Raw genomic sequence first — 13,700 nt, forward strand, 5'->3', positions numbered from 1 at the left:
TTATGATGTGGTTCTTGAAGAGGGTGATATTAAAACTAGGGTAAACTTCGTGTTTAGTACCTAAATTATAAGTTTTGGTTTGTTTTAGTATTTAAACATTCAATTTTTTAAAATCAAACCTAACATTTAGTTTTTGTTTCATTATAAAATCTCGCCGTTAAAAACTTAACGCATTTAATACATAAACTATTAGTTTTGATCTGATTTAGTACCTAAACTTTCAATTTTTTTAAAACTTAACTTAAGTTTTTAACGGGTGCTAAAATGAAACAAAAACTAGATGTTAAATATGGTTTTGAAAAAATTGAAAGTTTAGGTACTAAAATGGATCAAAACTAATAGTTTAGATACTAAAAGTGTAGTTTACCCTTAAAACTATCAATTCATAGAAGGGTATTTCAGTAATTCCAAATAGTTCATCACTATTTGCCTTTTTCATTTGTGCCCCCATTAGTTTTGGCTCTTTACACTAATGTCCCTTGCTAATTGCTATGTCTTGTGTAAATTAATTTGCAATTTTTTAATAGTGTGGAGTGATTACAAAAAAATATATGTTCAGAATCTTTTTTAGTTATTGATAATGAAAACACACCCTACAAACGTAAATATTCAAACCCGAAACTTTTAAAAAGAATAATTCTTTTTTTATTGAGTTTGCTCAATGAATTCAAATCAATTTACAATATTAGCTTAGTTTGATTCAGGATGATTCATCCTTATATGAAGTTCTTCACTGATAAATTATTGGGTACAATTACATATTATCCGAAATTGGATTGAATATAGAATATGATTATATGTTTAACATAAATATAAATATACTGAAATTTTTAACAGTTGTTTTATATATTTAAAGAATCATATTTTATTTTAATATTCACATATGAGAGTATGCATCAAACATAAATGTGGAACTAAACTTTTATGTCCCGGTAAATTTCTATGTAAATCCCAATTGAGTCTTATGTATACACTGACCATGTATTGGGAGAGCCACCCTGACCTAAACTTTTATGTACAAAAAAATACATAAATGTGGAACTAAAAGAGCTAAAATGGATTTAGAAACATTTCACCAAACAAGTACCAACAGACTGCAAAGTATAGTTCTTCCATATTTCAACAATATCACTGGAAAATTGATAAACACCGACTAATTGGTGTGAAACTATGTAAACTGATACATCAAAAATTAGATAGAAACATTCTTTAAAGCGTTTGCTCAGCCTTTCATCTTTCAAGCGCCTCTTATCCCCAGCCATCGACTCGAAAGCATCCAAGAGATTGTCCAATCCATCAACATTATCTCCTAAAGCCTTCAAAGTATATACAATGCTCTCAATGGTAGACAAACATCTTCCCTTTGGTTGATGCCTTATTTCACTGTACAAGCTTATTTATGGGAATAAATGGACCACAACAATTATAGACAATTCACACCTTCTGATTTGAGTGGAGAGTCACAACTAGTGGTTAGGCAACTATTAACCGGTATCTAAGGTTTATATCTCCATAAGGAGGCAGAGGAGGGATGAGTCAAGAAGAGGGTTCCAGATCTTTTCTTTTGATCTTGAGCTAGAGGTTTTATAGTAATCCTTACGCTGCTATCAGATGTAAAGTTATTTTGGTTATCTGTAGGTTAGTTGGCTAAGTGGATATGGTTTGCTGATAATATATTTTGATTTGGTAGGTCATGTGGGTCTGTCAGAGGTCATGTCGAAAGGTCAGTGTAAGACTCTAGAGGCTCTATGTCTGGAGATGATCTCTCTAGGTTCTTTGGAGGTTATGAGGTACAGAAAAGACCAAAGATTCAGAGATTTTCATGGGTCCTTCAATTCTCTCTAGGTTCTTTGGAGGTTATGAGGTACAGAAAAGACCAAAGATTCAGAGATTTTCATGGGTCCTTCAATTCTAAGGTGCAGAGGATTTTTGGAGTACGTACAACTTTTGTCCCTTTAGTCAAGGGAATGTCATAAAGTGGTTTGACCTCAGACTTGTGTGTTGAAATGTTGCTGGCATTTAATGGATTGTTTTAGGTTAAACATCACAATGATAATTCGTTGAACGGCTCGGAAGTTTAAATGTGCGACACTTAGTGCTTATCACAATGGAACAACGAGTTGTTTTGAGCGTTGGGGATGCGTTCTTTTGTTCAACTATTTAAGGAGGACTTGGATTAGCATCCGTACATCCTTTGTATCTTGCTATCGTATAGTTGCTTTCTCTCAATTGAGTTTTCTTTAATTTTCACTCAAATTTGCTTTCATGATGGTGAAGAATAGTATTCTAAAAGCTATTAAGAAAATGGAGAAGGTAAAGGTGAACCAACTACTCTTGATTAATGGCAGTACCTTCGAATGCAAAATTCATCGACTCGAGACCAAGATTATATTATTGAGTTCTGGTGTATTATGGGAGAACTATAAGTTTGAATTTACCATTTCCTTGGGTTTGTATAGCGTGACTGACTAAAGAGACCACACGATGAGTATCAAAAGCGATTTTATCTTTTTTTTTTATTCTCTTTAGAAGCTGAGTTTCATTTTCATGTGCATAATTTTGTGAAGGATGTGTGCCTTTGGTGGATGTAATAGTGTCGTGTCAATTTATCAAAGTCTCTTGGTGGATTCTCATAGGTAATTTTATTTTTTATCAGGAGAAAAAATGGGTGCCTTCTGTGGATGTATTGCAAAATATTTTTTTAAGCTCATTAGTTTGGCTCAGTAAGGTTTCGTGACGCTTTTATGCTTCAAGGGGAGCCTATTGTAAGTTGGAATCGAGTCTAGACCGTTCTCGATTTGACACAAAGTGACTCAAAAATTGTCTACAGGGTTTGATTTTCCTCTTTGATGGAGTATACTCGATCAATGGGTGAGGGCCTCTATTCTAAGATTAGGAAATGAGGAGCAAAAATAATTCGTATTGATATTATATATGCAGTACTGATAATTCGTACTAGTGTCGTTATTGAAAATATATTCGATATTTCACATTTAGCCTATGGGATCGATACTTTCTATTTTATTATAGATACCATAAGCACCAACTGGTCAAAATCTCAAATTGCTAAAAACTTCTTGAAATTTTCCTTAGACTATATGCAACATATATAGTATGTAATGACATACCAATAATGCAACATAACCTCAATTTCATACCAATAATGTAGCATAACCTCAATTTCATCAATGTTTCACTAAATTCATACACTTGAATATATTTACAACATGTAGATATTACTTACCATTCTTACATACCATTTACTTATACTTACAAACATAATCATGCTACTAAACATATTATCAAATACATCACATATAATATAGCATCATACATTATACCAAATAATAAAACAACAAGCCCACATAACACATAATACATCAAAATATCAATATGTTTATATAGTCACTATTCTAGAAGTTTTTAGCAAAGAATCTTTATATTAAAAAAATCAATGATAAATTGCAACCTTTAGATGTAATATTGATGCCTTGAAATCATTAAGCATACAAAATAAACTTTAATTATTTTACTAAATTTAATATAAATTACTGCAATGATATTTATAGATATCACTTTAATCAATATCATGGAGGTTTTTTTTCTTTAAATGTGATCATATTTTGCAATTAAAATAAATTATATTTGTGTGCCATTAGGTTTAGCATTAGTTGAAGCATCAAATCATATTTAACTAATAGAGCTTACGTGTTCATTTTTCTTGGCAATGACAGCATGATCTAGATTCAAATTTTCAGAGTTATTTTTTAAAATTATATATATATATATATTTGAAAATATAATTATTCTTCAGTTATTTTTTTAGAAAATAATTCATAAAAAGTGAAAAGGGTTTCTTAAAATATCTAAAATATAAAAAATTCTGAAACTATAAGGATTATTTTTTTCTTATTGCATTATGAGAATTTCACTCGAAAGAAACAAAAGTGAAATAGAATTTTATCTAAGTCGCAAGTTTAGAATATCAATATATACGTGGCAAAATACCATTGGTTATTGAAATTTTGAAACATGTGGGGGTCAGATTTTACTGCTCGATGATTGGTGCTGGTTGACCGTCTGACAAAGTTACAGATAAAGACACAAACACTTTTGCAAAAGATGTTAGATTTCAAAAGCGAGGAAGATTATATACGGTTTCGAAGGCGACATAACAAAAAGCACACCGATCTTCGTCTCAAAATCTGAAAACCTCGGTGGGTTTTGTTTTATTTTCTGTTTTCACATAGTGTAGCTTCAGTTTTTTTTTTTGAGTCATATTCAGTTCAATGAGTCATCTCCAAAGTTGCTGAGTTCATTTACTTTGTATATAAAGGGGTAAGCTTTTAACTTTCAGCTCTTTATGAACTTCTGTTGTGATTTTGGAATGATTTCTTGTGGTTGGAAAGGTCTATTATTATGTTGAATTACATGAAAGTTGGATGCTTTTTTATTTGTAATTTTTTTCTTCAAGATTTGACCCTATTTCTGCTTGATTCTTGATGGGATTTCCTTTTGGTTTATGATTTTGTGATGGGATTTGATGCAAAAAATTGAGAACTTGGTTAACCGTTTAAGGGTTTGATTCATAATCTGATGTGTCATATTCATATTTCAAGAACTGACCAGAAATTTTGATGGGGTAACACTCAATTCATTCTGATTACAAATGAAGTTTTGGATATGGAAAAATGTTGCAGATGTTGAGATTCAACCCTATAACCTATCTGTTCGTTAAAATTCTTCAATGGTTACTCAAGTATATGCTGATTTCATTTTTTTGATTCATTTTTGTTGATGGATGACAGGTTTTTTGAGTTCTTTCATTGAAATATCTAGCAAGAAACAGGCTTGAAAAGGCTTACAATAATCATATAATTGTGAAGGAAACATCAAACATGGTTCAGAAACTAGAAGCTATCAATGGCGGTGGTGGAGGATCAATCAAGGTGGGAACTAAAGGGACAATCAGTTCACTGATGACAAGGGAACTGGACTCCATTAAAACACCAAAGCAAACACCTGTATCTCTTAGACACAAGTCTCTGGCCACATCGGTTGCCAGTTCATCGCCGATTCCGAGACGATTACAGCAGAGGAAATTGTCGGATGGAGTCGGCACCAGCAGCGGTCGCAACGGCATGAGTTATAAAAGCCCCCAAAGTTCTGTTCAGAAGACACAAAGCTTTTCTAAAAACGTCCATCAGATGCCAATGCTTGGCTCTGAAAACGTTGCATTAGAAAGAACTCCCATCAGGCACAAAAGTGACAAAAAGTGTCCAACATTGTTGAAGTTGTGGACATAAAATGTAGGAATTCGGATCGAGCATGGGCGAGTCCTATAACAAATCGTCTGAAGAAGCTCGGATTCTCCAAGCTTTCCGAAAGCATTATCTAGACTTGAAACTTCTTCAAATCCGATTTCAGGTTCCTATATCCAAAACCCGAAACCCCGACCGGCCTATTTTCCCACCATTGAACAAATGCTTGCTACAAGCTTGCTCCCTCCTCCTTTCTTCTTCTTTTCAGCTGCCACAATTGGTCCAACAATAAATCTACAACGAGGCTTGTTCGAGCAATCCCAACAGTGTATCTCGAGTTCGAGCCGGCTGAAGTACTCGATCTCTCGCATTACCAAGGATCCCACAGTGCCTTTGATACCTATTTCAACAGGACGACGTGCAGCCATTTCAACTGCAACATTTTGGCCACTGCTTTGTTCTTGTTGTTTCCACTGGTTGTTTGGTCTTCAAATGCGTTCGATCTCTCTTTATTTAAATTGAACTACATTGAACGTTTAAGCTTCTAACTAACACTGCCTGTTTTCCTTCAACTACATCACATTGCTTTATCTTAATGTTGTTTGTTGCATGGTATTGTTAGTTACCTACTGCTGATAAGCATTGTATAAATGAACTACCAAGATTTTTTCACCGTACTGCTGCTTCTGTATTGGTTTTGAAATTAATACGGATGTGTTCAGTATTCATGGACGGATGCAGAAATTTATGCCGGGATACGAACTTAGAAGATTATATTAGAAATTTAGGAACAAAATTATAAAATTTCAAGGGTGAGACCGTACCTCCAACACCACATTCCTTTCAAATATGGTATGAAAATTTGAAGAAAGAACTTATTATTGGGGAAAAGTAGATGTCCATTAACGCCACGAGACAAGAAAACCGAAGTAACTGTTATGTCTTTAATGGCAAGGGTTTCTTAGAGATTATATAAGATACGGTTTGTTGTCATGGTCTTTGGAGTCGTGAATCTTGTACTGGCCGTGTATTAAAATTTAACAAAGTACATAGTGGATTACGTCATTTTAATTGCAGTTTTTATATGTTAAAAGTGAGGTCTTAAAACGGCAATACCTTATCGGTGTCATGGTCTTTGATGTTCTTTTATGAATAGAATTGTGAAGCAAAGTTAAGATTATGTTTACATATTTCAGACCGTGACGTCCAACCTAGTGAATGGTAGGGATTTACGGTCCCATGAGCAACTTATGTGCTTTTAAGGCACCCAGATAACTGTGTGATTGTTTTTTTATTTATTCATTTTGATTATACTTCCGGATATATAACTTTTTCCGGAGAGATAATTTCACAATCCCTTATCTGCTTTTCAAGATCCGTCCGGAAGTAAAGTAGGAGAGTCATTAAAGAAGATCATCAAAATCAATAACAAGACCACCCAGATTTTCTTACAAAGAAATCGACGCATCAGTCTCATATCAATCTATTTTATCATATTCGCTTACGAATAATAATGATGATCCTAAAGTAATTATATAAACTTCGATGACAAACAGAGAAAAATATCTCCTTTTCCTTCAAATACTTCTTAGAAAATTCATTTTAGTTCGCAACTCTCTCCTACATCTTTAACTTTAATCTTATTAATTATTAACCGATCAATCATCGACTACGACTCCCCATCCACGTCAAAATGAATGAATCATCCACCATCGAGGTAATCACTTAATTACCATCAACAATTTTGATTGTATATGACATGTTTAATCTAAATCATTTCCTACTATGTTTTCGTAATATAATTAGATTTAATTTACTAATCTAATGGCAGTTGACCTGTATGATTTTCTGAGTCTATTGACATAATGATTAGGTTTGAATCATATGTCCGAACTCTTCTGTCCTGAACCTAGAATAGGTAATAAATTAAATGGTGTAGTGATGGTTGGGTGAAGAGGGTCTGGAATGTTGAAAAAGTGGGGCAGAAAACCCTTGTTTCATGGATCATGTCTCTGACTTGTGGATGTGCCTAGGAATAAAGTGGATGGTCCTCAAATATAATTATTTGGTCCCAATCTTCCTGTTTCAATCGTCAACTAAACCTTATTTAGGTTTCTTCTTTAATGAAGCAAAACCAGAACCTATTGCAATTGAAATTGACACGTGGGTTTTCTTTTTATTATGTTGCCTATTGGGCAATTTTACTGCCTAACTTTTCGGAAATTTTACCCAAATATCATTCAAAAAAATTAGTAATTATAAAAAATACTCATTCTAATTAATTTTTCGATTTATCACTCATTTCTATTACGTGGTAAAAAAACGCGTTCTACAAAAAGAACGTCTTACAAAATGATATTCTAGTTAATAAAAACATTTTTTATAGAACGCGCCTTATGCATAAGTAATCATCTACTTGAAAGTTACTTTATGCAGAAAGTGTCACGTTGTATAATTTTAAAAAAATAATAATTAATATACATAGTAGAATCTAAAAATAAAATTCAAATATAACATAAAAAATATAATTCAAATATAACAATTAAATCTGAAATTTAATTCATAGATACCATAAAAATTTAGTGTTAAAATTAATATAATAATTAAAAAAATTCGAAGGTAATTTTTTTTACGAAGGTCCTTCTTCCAATTAAAATTTTACTATTATATTAGTTTTAATATAAATTGTTTATGCTATATTTGAATTAAATTTTAGATTTAAATGTTATCTTTAATGTTATATTTGAATTAAACTTTTTATGTTATATTTGAATTCTATTTTTAGATTTTATTTTGTAGATTTTAAAAAAAGAATTAATTAGAGAGACGCATTTTACATAAAGCACCTTTCAGGTGGACAACCACAAAAATAGATGTGTTCTGCATAAAGCAATGTAACATCAATAAAACGCTTTTTATAAAACGCGTCTTTTTGCCACGTAACAAAAATATGTGTTAGATAAAAAATTAACTAACAATGTGTATTATTTGTCTTTAATAATTTTTTGCTGATATTTTGATAAAAAAAAAACCCAATTTTACTCTCTTTTTGTCGGACCACCTTATCTTTGATGTGTTTTTTTAATCTAAATAACATCGCTTAAATTTTCTTTTTGAAAATAATATTTATTTATAAAATATATATTTAAATTTGTTTGTCAAGTGAAATAACCTCACACAAACTTTAGAAAAGTTTTTAATAAAATGTACATTTTCATTAAATAATGTTGCGTTGTTTAAGTGATTAAGATTTATATAGATAAGTTTTAGGTTAAAATCTTTTTGAGTTAATTGCAACATACATCTTTAAACTATGACTCTTATTTTAATTGATCCCTAAACTTTTAAATATTTTAATTTCATCCCTAAACTATGATTTATATTCTAAATTGGTCCCAAATTTTTTAACATTCCAAACTCACCCTCAAACTATGAATCTTATTCTAAATTAGTCCCCAAACTTTTGTACATGTCAATAATATCCCCCTAAATCATTTGAAACTTCAAAGTTGAAATCATAATATTTAAAAGCTTAGGGATCAATATAGAATGAGGGTTATAGTTTGGGGATGAATTTAATATGTTCAAAAGTTTGGGTACTAATTTAAATTAAAAGAATAATTTAAGGATGAAATTAGAATATTCAAAACTTTATGGCCCAATTTAAAATAAGGATCATATTTTAAGAACATATGATGCAGTTAACTCAATTTTTTACAAGTATATTTTTTTGGGTTCAAATCATGAGATAAATAGTTTTATTTATTCACATTAACTTAAAATATTCTTAGAAATATATAAAATCATGAAAAAAAGAACAAATAATACTTATGTCACACGTCATCATGTAGTTGATGCCCACTGCCCAGGCCTTGTTTTTCGGCCTAATGATCTGTTTTGTCTTCATTCCCTGTTCTAAAAAATTATCCATTCCAATTATGGATGGACATTTCGTTAAGAGTTCGACGGTTTTTACTCGATTAAATTTTATAAAATTGATTGTTTTTTTTAAAAAATTAATTTAAATTGAATCGAGTTTGAATTTAATTTTCAGGTAAAAATTAGTTAATTCGATCCGACTCAAAAATAATGACATAATTAAATTTTAATATTTAAAAATAATTATTATAATATCTCTCTGTCTATATTTTTTTTAATTAGGTATCTATTATACCTAATAAAAATGAAATATATATACTTGTGTTGGATCAAGTCGAGTATGATTTTTTATCTTAAAATCAAACTAGACTTTGGATCGGATAAATTTTTTCTAAATTTGAGTCGAACCGAATGATGAATGAAATATTGTTATATTCAAACTAGATTCGAATTGGCCAAAAATATCATTTGATATAACTCATGCTCATCCCTTAATTTCTGTATAGGTTTAATATTAATATATGTAATAAAAATAAAGATTTATACTATTTTTGGTATAGTACTATGTTCAATATAATAGGTTTATTATCAATAATATTTGGAGTATGTGATTAAAAATTATTAATTGATATTTTTATATCGATTATATTAAAATTTCTCTTCTCTCCTCTGAGTATTTTTTTTTTCAAAAAGAATTTTTTTTATCACATTTGCTCCCATTGGCCATTGCTTTTACGATAAACCAATCCACTTCAAAATAAATAAATAAATAAAAGCCCTAAAATTTAAAAATCTTGAAAATGGCCGCCGCATGCACTAGCACAGCCACTATCCGCCTTTCCAATCCCCTTTCATCTTCTTCTTCCTCCTCCCCACATTTCCATTCAATTTCAATAAATTTACATCTCCGCGGACACCAGTGAAGCTTTTTTCCATTAATTGTACGTTAAGCAGAGAATCAGTCACCGTTGCTCCGGTTTCAATGGAGTCAGATCCGACAGTATGGCAGCGTCCTGACTCGTTCGGTCGTTTCGGAAAATTTGGCGGGAAATATGTTCCCGAAACCTTAATGTCTGCTCTCTCTGACCTGGAAACTGCTTTTCATTCCCTCGCTAAAGATGATAAATTTCAGGTTAGTTCCGTCATTGATCCACCTTACACGTATTCATATGTGATTATTTAATGAATGCGTATTAGGGTTAGTTTGAATTTGGTATTTTGTGTGCTCTGTGTTGGAATTTGGGAAATGTCTGTTATTTTTCTAGGAATTTGGTTATTGGTTAGCAGAAGAAATTGTGCTGACTTTATAGATAGGATATGGAAATGATTATCTTTTCATTCTTACTTCAGTTACTTTGATTGCAACTTTTGACAATGACTTTTGCTTTCCTTAGGACATTTCTTGTTATAAAATTCAAATTTCTGTAGAATTACATCAAAAGCATTTTCACTTAAAAAAATGTAGGAAATGTAGTGAGCTTCTGAAGAATTTGAGCTTTGCAATAGCTCTTTTGCGAGAATTTTTGTTTTTAGAATTGGGAGTAGTGATTTACAAGAAAACTATTCATGATTTGCAGGAAGAACTAGCTGGGATTTTGAAAGACTATGTTGGTAGGGAAAGTCCGCTTTATTTCGCAGAGCGGCTGTCTGAGCATTACAAGCGTCCTAACAGTGAAGGGCCAGAAATATACCTTAAGAGGGAGGATCTTAACCACACTGGTGCTCACAAGATCAATAATGCTGTTGCTCAGGCATTGCTCGCTAAACGTTTGGGCAAGAAGCGGATTATTGCTGAAACGGGGGCTGGCCAGCATGGAGTTGCAACAGCTACTGTCTGTGCAAGGTTTGGTTTGCAGTGCGTCATTTACATGGGAGCTCAAGATATGGAAAGACAGGCACTTAATGTTTTCAGAATGCGGCTTCTTGGTGCGGAGGTAAGTATTATAGTGCAGATTCTTTATCACCTTTATCTTTGGATTGGTTGATTTGCCTTTTGTGTAGTTTGGTTTTAAATTGTATCTTTTGCCACCCAGGTTAGAGCAGTTCATTCAGGCACTGCAACGCTGAAGGACGCTACATCAGAAGCAATCCGGGATTGGGTGACCAACGTGGAGACAACTCATTATATTTTGGGGTCAGTTGCTGGTCCACATCCATACCCTATGATGGTCAGAGAGTTCCATGCAGTGATTGGTAAAGAAACAAGAAAACAGGCTCTGGAAAAATGGGGAGGGAAACCAGATATATTGATTGCATGTGTTGGTGGAGGTTCAAATGCTATGGGACTTTTCCATGAATTTGTTAACGACAAGGATGTTAGGTTGATTGGTGTAGAAGCTGCAGGGTTTGGTTTGGATAGCGGCAAGCATGCTGCTACTTTGACCAAGGGAGAAGTCGGAGTGTTGCATGGAGCTATGAGCTACTTATTACAGGATGAAGATGGACAAATAGTTGAACCTCATTCAATTAGCGCAGGGTTGGGATTTCATAATGAATTCATTCATTTCTATCTAGCTTGTTTTGTTTTATTTTAAATAACTTGGCAACTTTTTGTTGTGGCTATCAGCTTGGATTATCCCGGGGTTGGACCTGAACACAGTTTTCTGAAAGACGTAGGGCGTGCTGAGTACCACAGTGTCACAGACGAAGAAGCACTGGAAGGTATGGAACTACAGTGCAATTTGTTTCAAATGCTTCGTTATATCATATCTGATAGTAAGGTTACTACCCAAAGACCAAAGCGTATTCTTTCTAAATAAAATAGTTGTTCTTATAGGCACATTATTGCTGTTCAACCCTAAAACCTGTCTGCTGCTCCATATTAGAACATTGCTCATACCTTTGTTTGACTTTTTTAAGCTTAATAAAAAAGCATAAACCATAGGACCTAGGAAAGTTTCATATGGTGTAGAAACATATGCCATAGCCTTCAGTCTTTTTTCACCTAATCATCTCTTTGTTTCTTTAATTCTCTAATGCAGTCAGAATATCGACATTTTATTGTCAACAGTTCATTTTGATTGCTCTGTGATGGGCTGTTGATCTAACATATTTCCTTAAAAATGTTTCGACTGATTTTAACATTACATGTGAAATGTTCTTGAAGGCCGAAGCATTCTTGCATCCTTCTCTCCTTTTATTAAAGAGATTGATTATACGATCGGTCTTTAGATGGTGATTTATGGTTGCACTTTGCACATCCTAACATTTCCATCACACCTATTTTCATATACACGTTGGATATTTGCCTGCCTTTTCCCCCTTATATTTATGTCATTTGATTGCACGCTGGTGCTTGAGTTGATACATTTTATTCCACATTTCAGTCAGCTTTATCACTTATAGAACTATTTGTAACTGTTACCATTGGTTCTTACGGGTCATAATGCAGCATTCAAGCGATTATCTCGACTGGAGGGCATAATCCCAGCATTGGAGACGTCACATGCACTGGCTTACTTGGAGAAACTGTGTCCAATTCTACCAAATGGTACCAAAGTTGTGGTTAACTGCAGTGGCAGAGGAGATAAGGATGTTCAAACAGCAATTAAGCATTTGGAGGTGTAAGCTTTGATGTTGTTGTGGCTCTTTTTTTTCCCCATTAATTTTTCTTCACCCACCATGAAAATAAATTGCTCAGTCCCATGTTGTAAAAGAAATGCTTTCATGGTGTTTCACATTGTTCCTTAATAAGTATTACTTACTTTGTTTTACATGTATGAACACAATTACGGAAAATTTAAGACAGTTTATGTTTATATAATCCTCATTCTTCATTGGATATTTTATTTAATGAAGATATTTAAAGGTTTCTTTTTTATTTTAATCTTATTAAATTCAAGAAATAAACAAAAGGTAGAAAGGATTTTTAAGACCACCATGACGGAAATTCTAGCAAAAATAATGTAAAAATAAACAATTTGAGAATAATATTCGTTTTAAAACTATTTATGTAAATAGCACTCAAAGGAATTATTTAGGAAAGTGTCCTTTTGATAAAGGCTTGCAATGTAGGTCATGTTTTTTCAAAAGTCACATTTTGTAAGGTGTGATCTTGTTGATGTGGTAACATTCTCAGGTGTAGCTTTCACTGTTGGCAGCATTTAAGACCAAACTTAAAGAATTGAAAATAATGGGATAGAAGGTACAAAGAAAATTATACTAATTTTATATGAAAAAAATGAAACATGCATGTTACGTGTCTTCAGCAGGTAATTGTATTAACACAAACATGAGTATGTTAGGCAGCGATGATAGCACGTGTATAAGATTTATCTTCAACCACTTAATGAGTGTATGTTTAAAAAATTATATTTAATCACTTTAAGAAAATAAAACAAATATCTAAACAATATTAGATTTGATAATCTTATGACTAAAACTTATTAATTTAAGTTGTCAAAGATATGTCTCGAATTTGATCAGATCTATATGAGCATCACAATCAAAGATTATTGTTATCTTTTAAAATACTCATGATTTTAGTATCTAAAGGTGTCTGATTGTTGTACTGATATGGATCTGATCAGTTCAAGACTTGTATTTGATAACTTAAAATCA

The 13,700-nt window shown here is 32.3% G+C and overlaps 1 protein-coding gene and 1 pseudogene across 1 annotated transcript; both read left to right on the top strand.

Annotated features, from left to right (window-relative positions):
• The first annotated feature begins 4,898 nt into the window (after positions 1-4,898).
• LOC120167597 lies at positions 4,899-5,306 on the top strand. The gene has a single exon (XM_039176565.1). It carries the CDS (start codon positions 4,899-4,901, stop codon positions 5,304-5,306), a length of 408 nt encoding a protein of 135 aa, XP_039032496.1.
• A 4,634-nt stretch (positions 5,307-9,940) lies between these two features.
• LOC120167573 lies at positions 9,941-12,909 on the top strand (annotated as a pseudogene).
• Positions 12,910-13,700: the final 791 nt, after the last annotated feature.

This window comes from Hibiscus syriacus, unplaced genomic scaffold (genome assembly GCF_006381635.1).
Source record: "Hibiscus syriacus cultivar Baekdansim isolate YM2019G1 unplaced genomic scaffold, ASM638163v2 tig00111689_pilon, whole genome shotgun sequence".
Taxonomy (NCBI): Eukaryota; Viridiplantae; Streptophyta; class Magnoliopsida; order Malvales; family Malvaceae; genus Hibiscus; species Hibiscus syriacus.